Source organism: Stomoxys calcitrans, chromosome 4, assembly GCF_963082655.1.
Source record: "Stomoxys calcitrans chromosome 4, idStoCalc2.1, whole genome shotgun sequence".
Taxonomy (NCBI): domain Eukaryota; kingdom Metazoa; phylum Arthropoda; class Insecta; order Diptera; family Muscidae; genus Stomoxys; species Stomoxys calcitrans.
The window spans coordinates 161114089-161132303 of record NC_081555.1 but is presented as its reverse complement, the minus strand read 5'-3'; the positions used below and the strand labels follow the sequence as shown (position 1 = coordinate 161132303).

The following is an 18215-nucleotide window of genomic DNA, read 5'->3' as shown; positions in this document are numbered from 1 at the left end:
TAGACGATCATTTGTCTCCTTGTCTGAAACCTCGTTTTGTATTGAATGGTCCGGAGAGATTCTTTCCTATTCTGACTGAGAAACGTGTATCAGCAAGTGTCATTCTGCAGAGCCTTATTAATTTTGCAGTGTTACCAAACTCAGAAATGGCTTGAAATAACTTTGAACGTAAAGGGGTATCGAAAACGACCTTGCAGTCAACAAAGAGATTGTAGCTGATGATCTGTCCTTCTTGGGTCTTTTCCAGGATTTGGCGAGGTGTGAATATCCGTTATATGCTGGATTTACCAGGTCTAAATCCGCATTGATAGGGGCCAATTATCTCATTGACTTTAGGTTTTAATCTTTCACATAGTACGCTGGAGAGTATCTTGTATGCGATGGGGAGGAGACTTATTCCTCTGTAGTTGACACATTCCGTCTTGTCTCCTTTCTTCTGTACGGGACATAGTATGTTGAGGTTCCAATCATGGGGTATGCGTTCTTCTAGCCAGATTGCGCAGATAAGCTGATGCATACGCCTTATCAGCGTGTCGCCTCCGGTCTTAAATAGTTCAGCGGGTAACCCGTCGGTTCCTGCTGCCTTGTTGTTCTTCAGTCGGTTCACTGCAACTTAGACTTAATTCTGACTAGGAGGTAAACATTCTATACCATCACCATTGATTGGTTCTGCGGTATCCTAATCGCCGGCAATGTCGGACACTAACAGTTGGGTAAAATGTTCTTTCCATATCCTCAGCATTCTATCTGTGTCAGTTACCAGATTTCCTTCTTTTTCTCTGCAGGAGAATGTGCCTGCACCAAAGCCTTCGGTGTGATGTTAAATTCTTTGGTAGAATTTTCGGACTTCATTCAGACTCCTGTATATCTCAATGCGCTTACAATCACGTCTTTCCATTTCCTTTTTCTTTGTGCGGAATAGTCTTTTCTCTCGACAGCTCTCCTTCATCTGGCGCAGGGTTGCTCTGTATGCCGCATTCTTGACTTCAGTAGTATCTCGTGGTCGTACCATGGATTTCCTAGGGGAGGCTTCTGTAGTAGAGTAGGCAAAGGTTTGCCACTGCGTTATAATGTCAGCGGAACAAGGTGTGTTTTCATCAAACAGTTGGGTCCAGCTTCCGTGCAATGTCAGATCGTACTTTCATCGCCATATTCAAACGGGTGCAAACCTTTGCTGCAACAGGGTAATGATGCGACTCTATATTCGCTCCACGGATCGATCGTACACCTAACACGATGGATGAATACCTTCCATCTATCACAACGTGTTCAATTTGGTTTCTCGTGTTTTGTTCGAGTTACAGCCATGTGGCTTTGTGAATAGTTTTATGTTGAATTCTGGTGCTTCTAACTACCATGTTTTTTGCCGAGGCAAAATCTATCAGCCTCAACCCATTATGGAGGCTAAACTTTACGACCGTTGGACCAAAGATGTCTTCCTTCCCTATCTTCGCATTAAAATCTCCCAGAACGCTTTTAATATTATGGACGGGCCGGCTGTCATATTCTCTCTCTACGAATGAAAAAAATTAAACGTTTGGGAAATTTTTACAACAAACAAAATCCTTTTATTAGGAAGTTTTTCGTTTCGCATCAACATATTCAATGTTAGCCATAAACGTAGCATTATTGAACGTAACTAACTTTGTGATATTTCGAATCGTCTAACTTTGTTTCTTGTAAATCCTTTACCAGCTTCGCCTACGGCTTCTATTTTGTTATAAAACCAAAAACACTTTAACGAAAAAAGAGTTAAAATAGCTCCAAACGATTATTCGTTTACCAGACCAATTGTTATTCACTTGTGTCTCTCCTACTAGAGAAAAAGGGTGAGTATTTGAGTCTATAGGACAGTGATAGTCTTAAATACTCACACTATTGCAAATTACTGTGTACGTAGGTAAGGATTGATATTCAGGAATTAGATCCGGGGTCCATCCCATGGCAGCCGGTAGTACGCACCGGATTGACCCAATGGAATCCTCATCTGCATGGGCTGCCGCCTCAGTGTATGTGTTCGTCCTTTATTCGTCATGGGAGAGGCACATCCCGGAGTGCCTTCTCCGCGAGATTCTGGTCCGTGCCGGGATTGAAAAGAACCCCGGACTCTGGTTCTGTTCGGTTTGCCAGAACCGCCTCCATCATCGGTCAGTGTCGGTGAGGTGTAATCGGTGCATGGAGCGGGTACATTTCCAATCTTGCTCTGGCCTTACATCAATACGGGAGTATAGTCATACAGAGTATGTTGAAAGGTGCTGTGCGAAAATAGACAGCAGTGGGTCACAAGCGTCGTCGTCGTCGCCTTCTGCTGCGTCCTTGTCGTCGGACTCTGTGACCCCTCCGTCCTCTCCCGTGCAATAATATACGCAACAGCAGCATCCCAACCCCAAAATTGCCAGGCCAATGCCGGAAAGTGTATCATTTTTGCAATTGAATTGTGATCCAGGAGACAAAGCTGACCAACACCTACAGCTTGCACAGTTGTCAAGGATACAATGTGCTACGAAAGGATCGCTCATGGAATGGAGGTGAGGTATTAGCCTTCGTGATACACCATTCCGTGCAATATAGACCTAGACCTGGCGCTAGTGACCCCTCATGGAGTGCATGGGGATAGCAGTCAGGTCCGGTACTGCCGAGATAGAGCTATACAACATGTACAAAGCGCCGGTTGGTAACTGTGTCCCATTAAAGCCCAAGCTTACAACCCCGACATAAGTGAGTTATTATTTGGCCATAATCGTCTGGTACTAGGGGACTTTAATGCGCAATACATTTCATGACATACTTCCCTAGGTAACGACCAGCGTGGCATAGCTTTGGCAGAGCAGATTGAAGGCTCCACGGTTTACACGGTGAATAAGGATGCCCCAATGGGATTACGAGGAGGTGTAGTAGCTCGCCAGTTATTTCCATTGCATCTCCTGAGTGACGTATCCTGGCAAGCCGTCATTTCTTTGGGGTCAGACCACCTCCCCATAATTCTCACCATCGACCGACCACCCGACTTCGTAACCTCTGAGCGCCGGACGTTTATCAATCAGAAGAAGGCCGATTGAGCTGGCTTCAGAGAGTACACCAATCGCCGCTTCAGAGAACTGGCACCCCCCTCGGATGTGCTAGTTGCCGAGAGGAAATTCTGAGGCATCATTAACGCAGCAGTCGCTCGCTTTCAACCAGCCGGTCGAATACCTCAAGTGCGGCCCAATTTCCCGTCGCAGGCAGTGGTACTCGGAGACGAGCGTGATGGGATTCGATGTACGGACCCCACTAACCCCAGAATCAGCAAGCTGAATCTGGATATAAACAGGGTAGTAAACGAACATAGGCGAAATTTGTGGCTGGAACACTTAGAGCAATGTGTGTCAGTTAAGGCAAGCCGTGGTCTACTGTTAAGTCACTCTCGAACCCCGGTAGACAGGATGACAGGACCTCAGTCACTTTTGGCGAAGTAACCGTGACTGATTCGTATAGATGCCCCAGGTTATTCAACCGTCAATTTGTTGTGCATCTCGAGAGTGACAGGGCAAGGAGGAGAGCCATTCGTCGTATCCGTGGTCCCGGAGCCGGTGAACAGCCATCACAATTTACCGTGGGCGAAGTTACGAATACCATCCATGGCGCCAAATCATCTAAGGCCCTGACGGAATTTCTACACTGATGCGGTGAAACGCTGGATCGTGAATTACCTGTATGGTCGCCTGTCTTTTGTGAAATTTAAGGATAAGAAGTCGAAACACCGTAGAGATAAACAGGGTGTTCCCCAAGGCGGGGTGATATCTCAGGTGCTGTTTAACATCTACCTATCTTCCATTCCACCCCCTCCAGAGAACATAGAATCGTATCATATGCGGACGATAGTGGCATCAGCCCCCCCACCCATTGTTGACATCTGCGATAGGTCTAACGTCTATCTCAACGAACTTGTCTCATACTTCGCGGAAAGAAACCTGAAGATATCTGCCACCAAATCTTCAGCCACATTGATCGCTACAAATACGCGCGAGGTGAATACTGAGCTGACTGTGATGGTCGATGGAGAAATGATTCCGACCATCAAGTGTCCCAAAATACTTGGAGTCACATTTGATAGCTCTTACACATTCTCCCCACATTCTCCCCACATGCAACATCAACTTGCGACAAAGTAAAAAGTAGAAACAAGGTCCTCAAGTCACTTGCTGGCAGTACTTGGGCAGAAAAAGAAACCTTGTTGACCACGTACAAGGTAATTGACCGGTCTGTGGTAAATTATGCAGCGCCAGTGTGGTCTCGTCAACTTTGTGACACGCAGTGGAGTAATATTCAGATATGTCAGAATGCCGCCCTCCGAACTGCGACGGGCTATCTCCTCAGTTCTCATGTGGACCACCTCCATCAGAAGACAAAGATCCTACCAGTGCGAAGACATAACTACATGCTGTCTAAGCAATACCATTTAGGTTGTTATCGCAGAGACCATCCAAATCATCATCTTGTGGAAAGATATCCACCGACCAGAAGCCTTAAGGTAGATCTACATGATCCAAAGCGTGAGGTTCAGCGCTACAAGAGAGAACCTCTAGATCAAGCGGCATATCAAGCGGGCCCTAGATAACATTCATGCAGACACGGTAGCAGATGCGGTAAATATTAGCTACCGGGTGAATGTATTCCTTTGAGAACGATCGCCTCCCATTGCACCCGAAGAATTTGACCTCCGGCGGCAAACCAGAGTAGTTCTGGCTCAATTACGTTCCGGCAGATGCAGCCGCCTTAACTCCTACAGAGCAAGGTTTGATTTCGAAGTGCAAGATGTATGTCCCGATTGTGACCAAGGACCACACGATACACGTCACCTGTTTAACTACTCAGCCAGACCCTGTGGACGCACCCCATCTTAGTCGCAGAGTTCCTGGGTCTTGACACTCAACAGAATCAAGCAGACGAAAGATAGAACACAACAAACTGCTACAACAACAACAACAAAGAAAGCCTTAAAAAAAAGAGAACAAATTCATATTAAATTAAATTTCGTTCCGTTTCCAACTAAGGCTTTTAATAATATTGTTGAGCTCACCACCAAGATCACCAATTCATTTTATTTTACATTCATTAACATTATCCCTTTCTATCCCGTTCCTATTTCTTAATAATCTGTCAAAAATAAAAAAAACCTAATTCTCCAGTGCTGTTTCATTATTTATGTGCTCCTTAAGATATGCTACACTTTTTGTTCATGGGATATTTATAGGAAATACCACACTGTCGTTTTAGCCATTGAATCTTTTACTTTCGTCCTTACCTTCACTCATTCTGTGAAATTATTGCCATTTACTTTTTTTTATGTTGCATTTTGTATTTTTAACGAGAAAAATGTTTTTTCGCAGAAATAAAAAAAAAAGAAAATCTGCAAAAAAACTCAAACAAAATGAAAAAAAGGTTTTATCCTGAAATTTTACGATAGAATTTTTCCCCAATCCTTTTGGTTTTATTTTTTTCTTTTTTATTATTTCCCTCTTTTTTTTGCTTTAAAGAAAATGTGTTGCTGTTTTTATACCAATCTCCCCTACCCATTCCCCCTCCCAAAAAAAAGGAAAGAGGGTTTTATGAAATGTATGTCCTTTTCAGAGCCTGTTTCGTTGTATGTGGACTGGGGAGTCAGCAGGACTTTGGGTTCCCTTAAATGGCAAAAATGGTCACTCTGTGTTTTTTTTTTCGAAAAATAAAAGTAAAGAAAACGAGTTGAAAAATACACAAGAATTTCTAATGTTATTTTGCTTTTAAGGAAATGAAAGAAAATATTTTCAATTTATGGAAAAAACGAGAAAATACCCTTTTGGGTTAAGCTGGACAAGCCAAAGGATGTGGTCAAACGGCTTAGCACTGAAATGGGTTAGGCAGGATTGAGCAGCAACCACCGAAAGATGTTGGAGGCGGATGTTCGGGGTGTTGCTAGAGATGGTGGTTATAAATTATTAAGACTTTTGACCATTTTCCTTTGGTCACACACGCATGTAAGAGGCTACAGAGGGAGACGGTTGGAGTTGTGGGATTGCATTAACTTCGAGACGATATAAACTAAAAAGTTATTTATTTTTTTGTAGCTTTCTTCCTTACAAATTTTAAGGCCTTTTTTATTAACTAGAATTTTTTCCCCTTCCCCTTTCATTTCAGATTTAACTTGCCACCATGTTGCCGCAACAGTATTGTTTGCGGTGGAAGTACCATCACAGTAATCTACAGACCATGTTTTCACAGCTACTGGATCGTGGCTGCTTTTGTGATGTCACTCTGGCCTGTGATGGTCAACTGATTAAGGCCCATCGTGTGGTGCTATGTGCTTGCAGTACATTTTTCGATACAATTCTCACAAATTATTCAAATGAGCGAGATCCCATTATCATCATGAAGGATATATCATTTGCTGATATCAAATGTCTCATAGAATTCATGTACAAGGGAGAAATCAATGTGGAACATGTGAGTATAACAAAAAAAAAAGGCATCAAGTTTTGCCGGGCCGAACTTTGGATTCCCACCACCTCGGGCATATATGTAAACCCCCTTTCGTCACAACCCGATAATAATTGGATATCTTATGCACCCAAATTCGGCATGGACATTGAGTGGTCTTATTAATATAGGTCACTGTTGAATTTTGTATTTCAAATTTCAACAAAATCTGGTAATAAATAAAGCTTTTATGAGCTTCAGACCCTTAACCGGCATATCGGTCTATATGGCAGCTATATCTAAATATATTCCGATCTGAACCATATTTGGGTCGGGGGGCCTAAAACTGCTCACTTTTTAAAATTACAGCAAAATCGGATGATTTAAGTTTTTATGGGCATTAGACCCTTTATCGAAAAATCGGTCTATATAGCAGCTATATCCAAAAATGGTCCGATTTGGCCCGTTCAAGAACTTAACCAGCGCGCATCAAAAATGCGTATCTGTATGAAATTTCCGCTCAATATCTCAATTTTTGAAGCCTGTAGAGTGATTACAAGTGGCTTAAGAAGTCAAGATTCAAGATCGGTTCATATGGTAGCTATATCAGATTATGTACCAATTTGAACCATACTTAGCACAGTTTTTGGAAGTCGCAGCAAATCACTTCATGCAAAGTTTCAGCCAAATAGGATAAGTATAGCGCCCTCTGGTGGCTCAAGGAGTCAAGATCCAAGATTGGTGTATATGACAGCTATATCGGGTTATGGAACGATTTGAACCATGCTTAGAAAAGTTGTTGGATGTCATAACAAAACACTTTATGCAAAATTTCAGCCAAATCGAATAAGAATTGCGCCCTCTAGAGGCCTAAAAAATCAAGATCCTAGATCGGTTTATATGGCAGCTATATCAGGTTATGGACCGATTTGAACCATACTGAGCACAGTTTTTGGAAGTCATAACAAAACACTTCATCCAAAATTTCAGCCAAATCGGATAAGAATTACGCCCTCTAGTGGCTCAAGAAGTCGAGATCCAAGATTGGTTTATATGGCAGCTTTGCCAGGTTGTGGACCGATTTGAACCATACTAACTATAGTTGTTGGAAGTCATAACAAAACACTTAATGCAAAATTTCAGCCAAATCGAATAATAATTGCGCCCTCTAGAGGCCTAAAAAATCAAGATCCTAGATCGGTTTATATGGCAGCTATATCAGGTTATAGACCGATTTGAACCATACTTGGCACAGTTATTGGAAGTCATAACAAAACACTTCATGCAAAATTTCAGCCAAATCGGATGAGAATTACGCCCTCTAGAGGCCTAAAAATTCAAGATCCCAGATCGGTTTATATGGCAGCTATATCAAAACATTGATCGATTTGTACCATACTCAGCGCAGTTGTTGAAAGTGATACCAAAATACCACGTGCAAAATTTCAGTCAAATCGGCCGAGATTTGCGCCCTCTAGAGGCTCAAGAAGTCAAGACCCAAGATCGGTTTATATAGCAGCTATATCGAAACATGGAACGATTTGGCCCATTTAAAATCCCCACCGACCTACACTAATAAAATGTATTTGTGCAGAATTTCAAGCCACTAGCTTGTTTTCGACAGACAGAGGACGGACGGACAGACGGACGGATATGGCTAGATCGACTTAAAATGACATGACGATCAAGAATATATATACTTTATGGGGTCTCTGACGCATATTTCGAGGTGTTACAAACAGAATGACGAAATTAGTATGGTGGAGGGTATAAAAATAAAATAACATTAAATTAGATAAAATAATCCTAATCCTGATTTCCCTTTCCTTTACACATAGGCAAACTTAGCTTCATTGCTCAAAACCGCAGATGATCTCAAGATTAAAGGATTGGCCGAGGTAACATGGCGCGATGACGACGATGGACCACCGCCACCAACAGCACAAACGGAATTTCATTCGCCACCAATTTCGCGCAGTCGGCAGGCGTCGCACCTCTACAATCCGTATGGCCGTGACCACCAACAAAGATCTCACAGTCCCGAAGGGGAAAATAAAACTCCATCACCTAAACATGGAACAGCGATGAATGCGCGAATGCCAACCTTAACGCCTATACCATCAACATCAACGGCCATCTCAGCGGTGGCAGCAGTGTCACCCAATGATGCCTATTTGGGACCAAAACGCAAGAGAGGAAGACCTCCACTGGATGATTCCTATGATGTGTTTAATGTGTAAGTAAAACTTGTAACTCCTCACAAAAATCCTGTAGCCTTCGTAATTTACTTTCCTGCCTTACAGACGTAAATTGGCTCAATATGCCCATCGTGGTGAACAATCTCCTTACTTGGAAGCTCAATATACCGACGAACGTTCTCTGCTTCACCATCAACATCATCATGGCACACCCAATCAACATTCCAGGCCCAATTCCCCCTCGGCGGCCGAGGTCTATCAACACCATGTGCAGCAACAGAAACAACGCATGCGCTACAGGCCCCATATGCAGCGAGAACAGGAACAAAACTCTGCCAACGATGAGCCAGCTACAGAACCCGAATGGATAACCAGTTCTTTGGAGGCAGAGCGTACTAAAGGTCCTCGTGAGCAAGGCGATACCGAGGACATTCTGCCACATGACAGTGAAGAAATTGTGAAGATCAAGACAGAGGAACCCTCAGATGATTCCACAGCCGAACATCCCAAAGTTAAGGAAACCGCAAATAAAGATTCCAATGAGGAGGAAAGTCAACAGAGATCGCCACAAAGTGCACAGCCAGAAGAATTTGAAACCGATGAAGCAGCCAATGTACCACAAACAGTGGAAGAGATGGAGACCAAACAACAGCAACAACTACTACAACAGAAACAAACTGCTGTAGAAACATCAACGGCAAACAACATGACAACCACCACTTCAACATCATCATCATCAGCCACAACAAACTCATCATCATCATCATCCTCTTCTATAGCAACCTCGCACTCTACAAGTTTGGCTGCACACAAATCGTCTACATCCTCCTCCTCAACCGCGACAACAACTTCTGGACATTCCCATCACCATTCATCCAGTACACCGAGCAACTCTTCGGCCAGCTCTTCAAATCCACATCATTCCTCTTCTTCCTCCTCCTCGGCGCATGGTCATCATGCAATTGTACCACCACCTCCACTGCATCATCCCCACCATCATTATGGCAAATATGTACCCGACGGCTATATGATCAATGAACATGGCATTCTAATGACACACGATTTCATACATGCTCCCACGGCTACCATACCCACATCATCATCAGCGCCGGGAGCCAGTTCCTCGAATGGCCATAATGCTGATGATTACAATGATATCAAAATGGAGGATTTCAATGATGCCGATTTTCGCTTGACCAGTGAGGAAATGTCCGAATGGCAAGATGTCATCAAAATGGATGATTATTTGGCCAAAGGCAGACGGCCACAATTCTGGGAGGAGCCATTCACAAGAAGGGTAGGTTTTTGATTTTTGGAAAAATTGTAGCATAATAACTGGAACGTTATATCCTTCTTCCTTAACAGGTTCTAGATGCCATTAAGAATAAAAGACTAGAAATGAAAAAGGCAGCCCGCATACTGGGGGTTTCCTATGGTACTTTATATGGTCGCTATAGGGAAGTCTATGGCTGTCTTAAGCATCCTTACAGGTTAGTTGTCTATTGGTTTTTTATATGGATAAGGTTTTAATAATTGCTGGTTGGTTTTTCTCTCTAGCACCTCAATGAGACCATATCAAAGTAGTGGACCCATGCAGCACCGATTTGATATCGTATGGCCCTCACCAAAGCCGGGACAAATGGGTAAGCGGTAATGGTCTTTCTTATAAGAAGGCGTTTTAGTTATGTATATTTGGAGGACTCAACAGCGAAATGCTCGAAAGTTAGGAAGTAGGAAAACTCAAAGTTGAATGCGTTATATGGCGCTAGGATGAGTAGGGGGAGCTGCCATCCCAGACAATGTAGTTGTTGTTGCTGTAGCCACATTTTCATGTGGAGGCTCCTGTGTGAGCAAGTTCGTTCCGATCCAAAGGACCGATCGCCGCAGGAACGAGTTGACCATTGTTTATTAAATGGCGCCAATAACTCGCCTTGTCATATCGAACATCATAGGCACTCAGTCTTTGTGCAGGAGCCGGTGCCACGCGGTCAATCCGCTCGATACCGCTGAATGTCCGCTACTGCGCAGGTACTCCGTATGGTGCATTCCACAATCTGCAACCCGGTAGCTCCGTACTAAGCTTCTCGTGACAGAAATTAACACCCCATCATGCTCGCCTGCAAGTACCACTGCCTGCGCCGGGAAATTCGGCCGCACTTGGGGTATTCGACCGGCTGGTATAAAACGAGCGGCTGCGTTAATGATGTCTCGGAATTTCCTCTCGGCCACTAGCACATCCGAAGGGGGGGGTGGCAGTTCACTTAAGCGGCGGTTGGTATACTCTCTGAAGCCAGCCCAATTGGTCTTCTTCTGATTGATAAACGTACGGCGCTCAGAGGTTATGAAGTCGGGTGGTCGGTCGATGGTGAGAATTATGGGTAGGTGGTCCGACCCCAAAGAGATTACTGCTTGCCAGGATACGTCACTCAGGTGAACAGGGGATGCATTGGAAGTGTCTGGCGAGCTGCTGCACCTCCTTGTAATCCTAGTGGGGGCATCCTAATTCACCGTGCAAAACATGGAGCTTTCAATATGCTCTGCCAAAGCTATGCCTCGCTGGTCGTTACCTAGGGGAGAATGCCATGAAGTGTGCTGCGCATTAAAGTCCCCTAGAACCAGACGATTATGGTCAGATTGTAACCCATTTATGTCTTTCTGCAATATGGCCTAGATAGGTCCAGATTTGGATATAGCTGCCATATAGACCGATTAGCCGATTTTAGGTTTTGTGTCCATAAAAGGCACATTTATGGTCCGATTTCGACGACATTTGGGACAGTAAGTTTTGTTGCGCCCAGATCGTTTCAGATTTTGATATAGCTGCCATATCAACCGATCTCTCGATTTAAGGTTTTGGGGTCATAAAAGGCGCATTTATTGTCCGATTTGGCCAAATTTTGGATCAGTGAGTTGTGTTAGGCCCTTCAACATTCTTCTTCAATTTGGCTCAGATCGGTCCAGATTTGGATATAGCTGCCATATAGACCGATGTCTCGATATATGATTTTGGGCCCATAAAAACAACATTTATTGTCAGATTTCGCCGACATTTGGGACAGTGAGTTGTGTAAGGCCCTTCGTTGGCCCTCTTCAATTTGGCCCAGATCGGTTCAGATTTCGATATAGCTGCCATATAAACCGATCTCTCGATTTAAGGTTTAGGGCCCATAACAGGCACATTTATAATCCGATTTCGCTGAAATTTGACACAGTGACATGTTAGGCTTGTCGACATATCGGTACTATCGATATTTATTATTGGAAATATCGAATGTTGCGAATATCGATAGTTTGCCAACTCTATTGGGCAGTGATTGTTGTGTTAGCCAAAGAAGTGAGTGTGGATGTGAAGGCGGTGGTGGTGATGTTAGCCGTGGTTGCCGAGTTATATTCTGACATTGTTGTAGGCTCCGCAGTGACGAGACCATGGGCAGTGATGCGTTGTCGAGGGGGTTAGTCTGGCCGAAAGCAGATATAAACGATAAAAAAGTCCAAAGTTTGACTTTCACAGATAGATACATGATGGTACGATAAGGAAATTGTGTATATCTATTGTTATACCCTCCACCATAGGATGGGGGTATACTAATTTCGTCATTCTGTTTGTAACTCCTCGAAATATGCGTCTGAGACCCCATAAAGTATATATATTCTTGATCGTCATGTCATTTTAAGTCGAACTAGCCACGTCTGTCCGTCTGTCTGCCGAAAGCACGCTAACTTTCGAAGGAGTAAAGTTAGCCGCTTGAAATTTTGCACAAATACTTTTTATTAATGTAGGTCGGTTTGGATTGTCGGTCGGATTGTAAATGGCCCAAATCGGTCCATGTGTTGGTATAGCTGCAATATAAATCGACTTTGAATCTTGATTTCTTGAGCCTCTAGAGTGCGCAATTCTCGTCCGATTTGACTGAAATTGTGCTCGTGGTGTTTTGGTGTCACTTCCAACTACTGCGCTAAGTATGTTTCAAATCGGTCCATGTTTTGATATAGCTCCCATATAAACTGATCTTGGGTCTTGACTTCTTGAGCCTGTAGAGGGCGCAATTCTCGTCCGATTTGACTGAAATTTTGCACGTGGTGTTTTGGTGTCACTTCCAACATCTGCGCCAACTATGGTTTAAATCGGTCCATGTTTTGATATAGCTGCCATATGAACCGATTTTTGGTCTTGATTTCTTGAGCCTCTAGAGGGCGCAATTCTTATCCGATTTGACTGAAATTTTGCACATGGTGTTTTGGTATCACTTCCAACTACTGTGCTAAGTATGTTTCAAATCGGTCCATGTTTTGATATAGCTGCCATATAAACTGATCTTTGGTCTTGACTTCTTGAGCCTCTAGAGGGCGCAATTCTCGTCCGATTTGACTGAAATTGTGCACTTGGTGTTTTGGTGTCACTTCCAACAACTGCGCCAAGTATGGTTTTAATCGGTCCACGGTTTGATATAGCTGTCATATAAACCGATCTGGGGTCTTGACTTCTTGAGCCTCTAGAGGGCGGAATTCTCGTCCGATTTGGCAGAAATTTTGCATGAGGTGTTTTGATATGACTTCCAATAACTGTGCCAAGTGTGGCGTAAATCGGTCCATGGTTTGATATAGCTGTCATATAAATCGATCTGGGATCTTGACTTCTTGAGCCTCCAGAGTGCGTAATTATTATCCGATTTGGCTGAAATTTTGTACAACGGCTTCTCCCATGACCATCAACTTCTATATCAAATATCGAATCGGTCTATAGCCTGATACAGCTCCCATATAAACCGATCTCTCTATTTTACTTCTTCAGCCCCTAAAAGGCACAATTGTAACTCTTATTGGCTGAAAATTTTCACAATGACTTCTAATATGGTCTTCAATATTCATTTCAATTATGGTCCGATTCGGACCATAACTTGTTATAGCTCCAATATTATAGCAATTCTTTCCTTTTGTCCTTTGTTTGTCCAAAAAAAGATATAGGGAAAAGAACTCGACAAATGCAATCTATGGTGGAGGGTTTATAAGATTCGGCCCGGCCGAACTTATGCTGACGCTGCATTAGCTTCTGTAAAGTCCTCATGATATGAGAAAAGCTTTTCGCCAACGAATCCTTTTAGTTTTCATTATTTTGTCAATCATTATTTTTATCTTGTTGCAGATATAGGTAAAATACGTCCCAAAGATTTGAGCGAACTCTGGACCAGACCACAAATGTGAAAGGCAACCTCAAGCACAAAAGGATCCCATGCAACAAGATTGTCACAAAAAACGCAGCAAATGATAAAATCGGCAAAAATTATTTAAGTCATCAAATTTAGGGGATTTTGTGTTCTCTGCATTATTCTCCTCCCTCTTCCTATGTTTTTGACCCTGTAGCACAACACCTTCCTATTGTACATACATGCACACATAAATAGCATACAAATACATATACAAATATTGTAACCTTTTCTAGTTTAAAACAAAGCAAAACAAAACGTACTTTTCCACTAAATAGTTACCAATAATAATTCAAATTTTCTAGTTTTAAGACAAATCGTAATCTGTATTTGCGCCTATATAACCATTAACTTAATTAATTATATTTAATAATAAAAAAATATACATATATATTTATTTATTACAAAATGACAACCACAAAACAAAGAAGAAAAACCACCCACAAGTAAAAAAGACATACAAATTTAGTGTGAGGCTAGTTTAAGTTTTTGTTTTATTAGTTTCCCCATTTTTTTTTTATTTCCCAAGAGGGTCCGACGACTTCTTGTTTTTATAATCAAAAACGATATACGCTCATGTAACATGACATTTCCACTTTTAGTTGCCAAAAACAAAAATATTTGCAATAGTTTTTAAGCTTCTCAAACTAAGTTTTTATTCGTAGATTATTTTTTATTTTGTTTTTTGTTTTTCAATATTTTTTTTTTGTAAAGTCTCTAGAAAACCTTTTTAAAAACAATCTTACTCGATCTAGGAAATGTTTTTCAATTCAATGGTTCCCGTAATTACCCAAAAAAATATATATAAATAATATATCTTGGAAAATAAAGTGTAATCCAATGATAAACTTTAAGCATCAAATGAAATAAAATGAATAAAAAAATACACATAAAGAAAATACAAATGGAAAAATACTTTTTGGCTTGGTTTTATTTCTCAGAAAAATGCTTGTCGTAACTATGAGTTAATTACATACTACAAGTTAGTTCATGATGTTTATCTACTATTACTAAAAAATTCTTAAGAGTTAGAAAATTAACCTTTTGGAAAAAACAAGTAAGAGCGTGCAAAGTTCGGCCGGGCCGAATCTTATATATCCTCCACCAAGGATCGCATTTGTCGAGTTCTATGCGCGGTATCTCTTTTTTAGGCAAAGAAAGAATATTGAATAAGAATTGTTATGCTATTGGAGTTATATCAAGTTATAGTCCGATTCTGACCATAAAAGAAAGCTGAACATTGTAGAAGTCATTGTGTAATATTTCAGTTCATTCGAATAAGAATTGCGCCTTGTAGGGGCTCAAGAAGCAAAATCGGGAGATAGGTTTATAAGGGAGCTGTATCAAGCTATTGATCGATACAGACCATAGTAGACACACATGTTAAAGGTCATAAGAGAAGCCGTTGTGCAAAATGTCAGACAAATCGGATGAGAATTGCGCTCTCTAGAGGCTCAAGAAGTCAAGATCCCTGATCGGTTTATATGGCAGCTATAGCAGATTATGAACCGATTTGAATCATACATAACACAGCTGTTGGTAGTGTTACCAAAAAACTACGTGCAAAATTTCGGTCAAATCGGACGAGAATTGCGTCCTCTAAAAGCCAAAGAAGTCAAGACCCCAGATCGGTTTATATGGCAGCCATATCAGTTTATCAACCGAATTCAACCATACTTAGCGCAGTTGTTGAAAGTGATACTAAAACACTATGTGCAAAATTTCAGTTAAATCGGATGAGAATTGCGCCCTCTAGAGGTTCAAGAAGTCAAGACGCAAGATCGGTTTATATGGCAGTTATATCACACCATGGACCGATTTGAATTATACTAAGAGCAGTTGTTGGAAGTGATACGAAAACACTATGTGCAAAATTTCAGCCAAATCGGACGAGAATTGCGCCCTATAGAGGCTCAAGATCCAAAATCGATTTATATGACAGCTATATCAAAACATGGACCGATACACCCCATTAGCAATCCCAACCGACCTACACTAATAAGAAGTATTTGTGCAAAATTTCAAGCGGCTAGCTTTACTCTTTAGGTCGATCAGGGCTAGATCGACTTAAAATGGCATGACGCATATTTCGAGGTGTTACAAACAGAATGACGAAATTAGTATACCCCCATCCTATGGTGGAGAGTATAAAACCTCACTACTCAAGAGTACAAATGAAACAGCTTACAACACGGGTGTAGTTAGGATGGGGGTATATTAATCTAGTCATTCCGATTGTAACACCTCGAAATATAGATCTAGTACCCCATAAAGAACATATATTCTTGATCGTCTCGACATCCTGAGTCGATAGCCGTGTTCCGTTATGACTTCCAACAATTATTCTAAGTACGGTCCAAATCGGTCCATAAACTGATATAGGTCCCATATTAACCGATCTCCCTGATATAGCTCCCATATAAACCGATCTTACGTTTTGACTTTATGAGCCCCGGAAAGTCTCAATTTTTGTACGAATTGGCTGAAATTTTGCATGTGGTGTTCTGTTACGACTTCCAACAACTGTACTGTCAAGTACGGTTCAAATCGGTGTATAACCTGATATAGCTCCCATATAAACCGATTTCCCAATTTGACTTCTTGAGCCCCTGGAAGCCGTAATTTTTATCCGATTTAGCTGAAATTTTGTACATAGAGTTCTATTATGATTTCCAATAACTGTGCTAAGTGCCGTCCATATCGGTCTATAACCTGATATAGCTCTCATATAAACCGATCTCCCGATTTGACTTCTTGAGCCCCTGGAAGCCGATTTGGCTGAAATTTTGCACATAGTGTTATGTTATAACTTCCAACAACTGTGTTAAGTCCCTGGAAGCCGCAATTTTTGTAAGATTTCGCCGAAATTTTGCATGTAGTGTTCTGTTACGACTTCCAACAACTGTGTCAAGTACGGTCAAAAACCTGATATAGCTCCCATATAAGCCGGTCTCTTGATTTGACTTCTTGAGCCCCTGGAAGCCGCAATTTTTGTCCGATATGATTGAAATTTTGCACATAGTGCTCTATTATGACTTGTCGAGTACGGTCCAAATCGGTCTATAACCAGATATAGCTCCCATATTTTAGCAGAATCCATGGTGGTAGGTTCACAAGATTCAGCCTGGCTGAACTTAGCACGGTTTTACTTATTTTTGAAATAAGCCAGAACTTTACTTAACATCGGTTAAAGCATGTCCTCGTTGATGGTACCTTTCTGAAATGTATTACTGAATGGACTACTTAAAGAAATTTGTATTTTTAATTCAATATAACTAAAACGTTAATTTCCATATTTAAAAATAATTTCGTAGCCGTTATTAAGTTATTGAACTCGTACCGAGCATATATATAATTCTTTAGCGCCATGGGTAGTTCAATACTCCCGCACTGAAAACGGGAACTTAAAATTTACATTTTGTTCTGTGGATATTTAAGCCGTGTAAATGCCCCATGTGTTGGTTATTGATGTTTGTGACATCGCTAACGGTATGCACCGTACTATCGACTGGTGTAACTACATGGTTGTTGGTAACGATGTCTCTCAGCACAGCCAAACACCATTAGTAACAATTTAACGGCGTTACCACAAAGCGTCGATAAAAAATCATTAAAAATTCCTGGTCACCCTGTAACGATTTGAATGACAACTTAAAGTACGTTTACATTGACAACTAAATCTGGATTTATGGTCTTTTGAGATTTAAGTGCTAAATACTGTTTTTTTCAGACTTTGCTATGCAAAAATAAATTCCATTTATGTAGGATTTGTTTTTAATCCCAAATATACCCGATTTCGTGGCTGAATAATCGATAAAAGTACCAAAATAGGCAACTATTTTCAAGAATTGTGTATGGTTGTGTATGATATGTACATTCATGTATACGCATATACACTTGTGGATGTCAATTAAATCCCCCAAAAAACGTAGTGTAAATGGGCAGGATTTGTTTTTGGATTTAGTTAAATCTAAATAATAAATTAATGTAAACGTGCTATAATGGCCTGTTTGTGGATATCGAACAATAGTTCAGTAGTGGAATTCAGTAAAGTGTTTTAACGAAAATCGTTTAGTCAAAGAAAAATAACAGAAAAGTTAACGAATTTGGTATTCTGTAGCCACTTTAAATGATAATCGACGTTAAAATCAGCTGTTTTCGCTAACGAATAGAAGCGGAAATCTTTAATTGTTTCGCAAGCGTAATTTGACAGTTCTGTATTGTTTCTATTTTCATACCAAAAGACGCTTTTTATCTGCACTTATGGATTTATAATTTTTTTTCGCGTGTAAATAAAATATAAAACAATAAAGCAAATATGATGCCAACAATGATGTCAAGCGTTGCCACTAAAATTTCCTTTCTGCCATTTTCCTCA

The 18215-nt window shown here is 41.2% G+C and overlaps 1 protein-coding gene across 4 annotated transcripts in view; it reads left to right on the top strand.

Annotated features, from left to right (window-relative positions):
- The window catches only part of LOC106085489 (broad-complex core protein isoforms 1/2/3/4/5), a 154827-nt gene extending 140187 nt beyond the window's left edge, over positions 1 to 14640 (top strand). For 3 of the 4 annotated variants that reach the window (XM_059366892.1, XM_013249759.2, XM_013249758.2), the window contains 6 exons: positions 6157 to 6462; positions 8274 to 8671; positions 8739 to 9930; positions 9999 to 10123; positions 10191 to 10276; positions 13777 to 14640. In XM_059366892.1, coding sequence (XP_059222875.1) covers positions 6172 to 6462; positions 8274 to 8671; positions 8739 to 9930; positions 9999 to 10123; positions 10191 to 10276; positions 13777 to 13835 — 2151 coding nt within the window. In that variant the 5' untranslated portion in view covers positions 6157 to 6171 and the 3' untranslated portion in view covers positions 13836 to 14640. The remainder of the gene's footprint in view (positions 1 to 6156; positions 6463 to 8273; positions 8672 to 8738; positions 9931 to 9998; positions 10124 to 10190; positions 10277 to 13776) is intronic. The other variant, XM_013249756.2, reaches the window with a different exon arrangement.
- The last annotated feature ends 3575 nt before the right edge of the window (positions 14641 to 18215 follow it).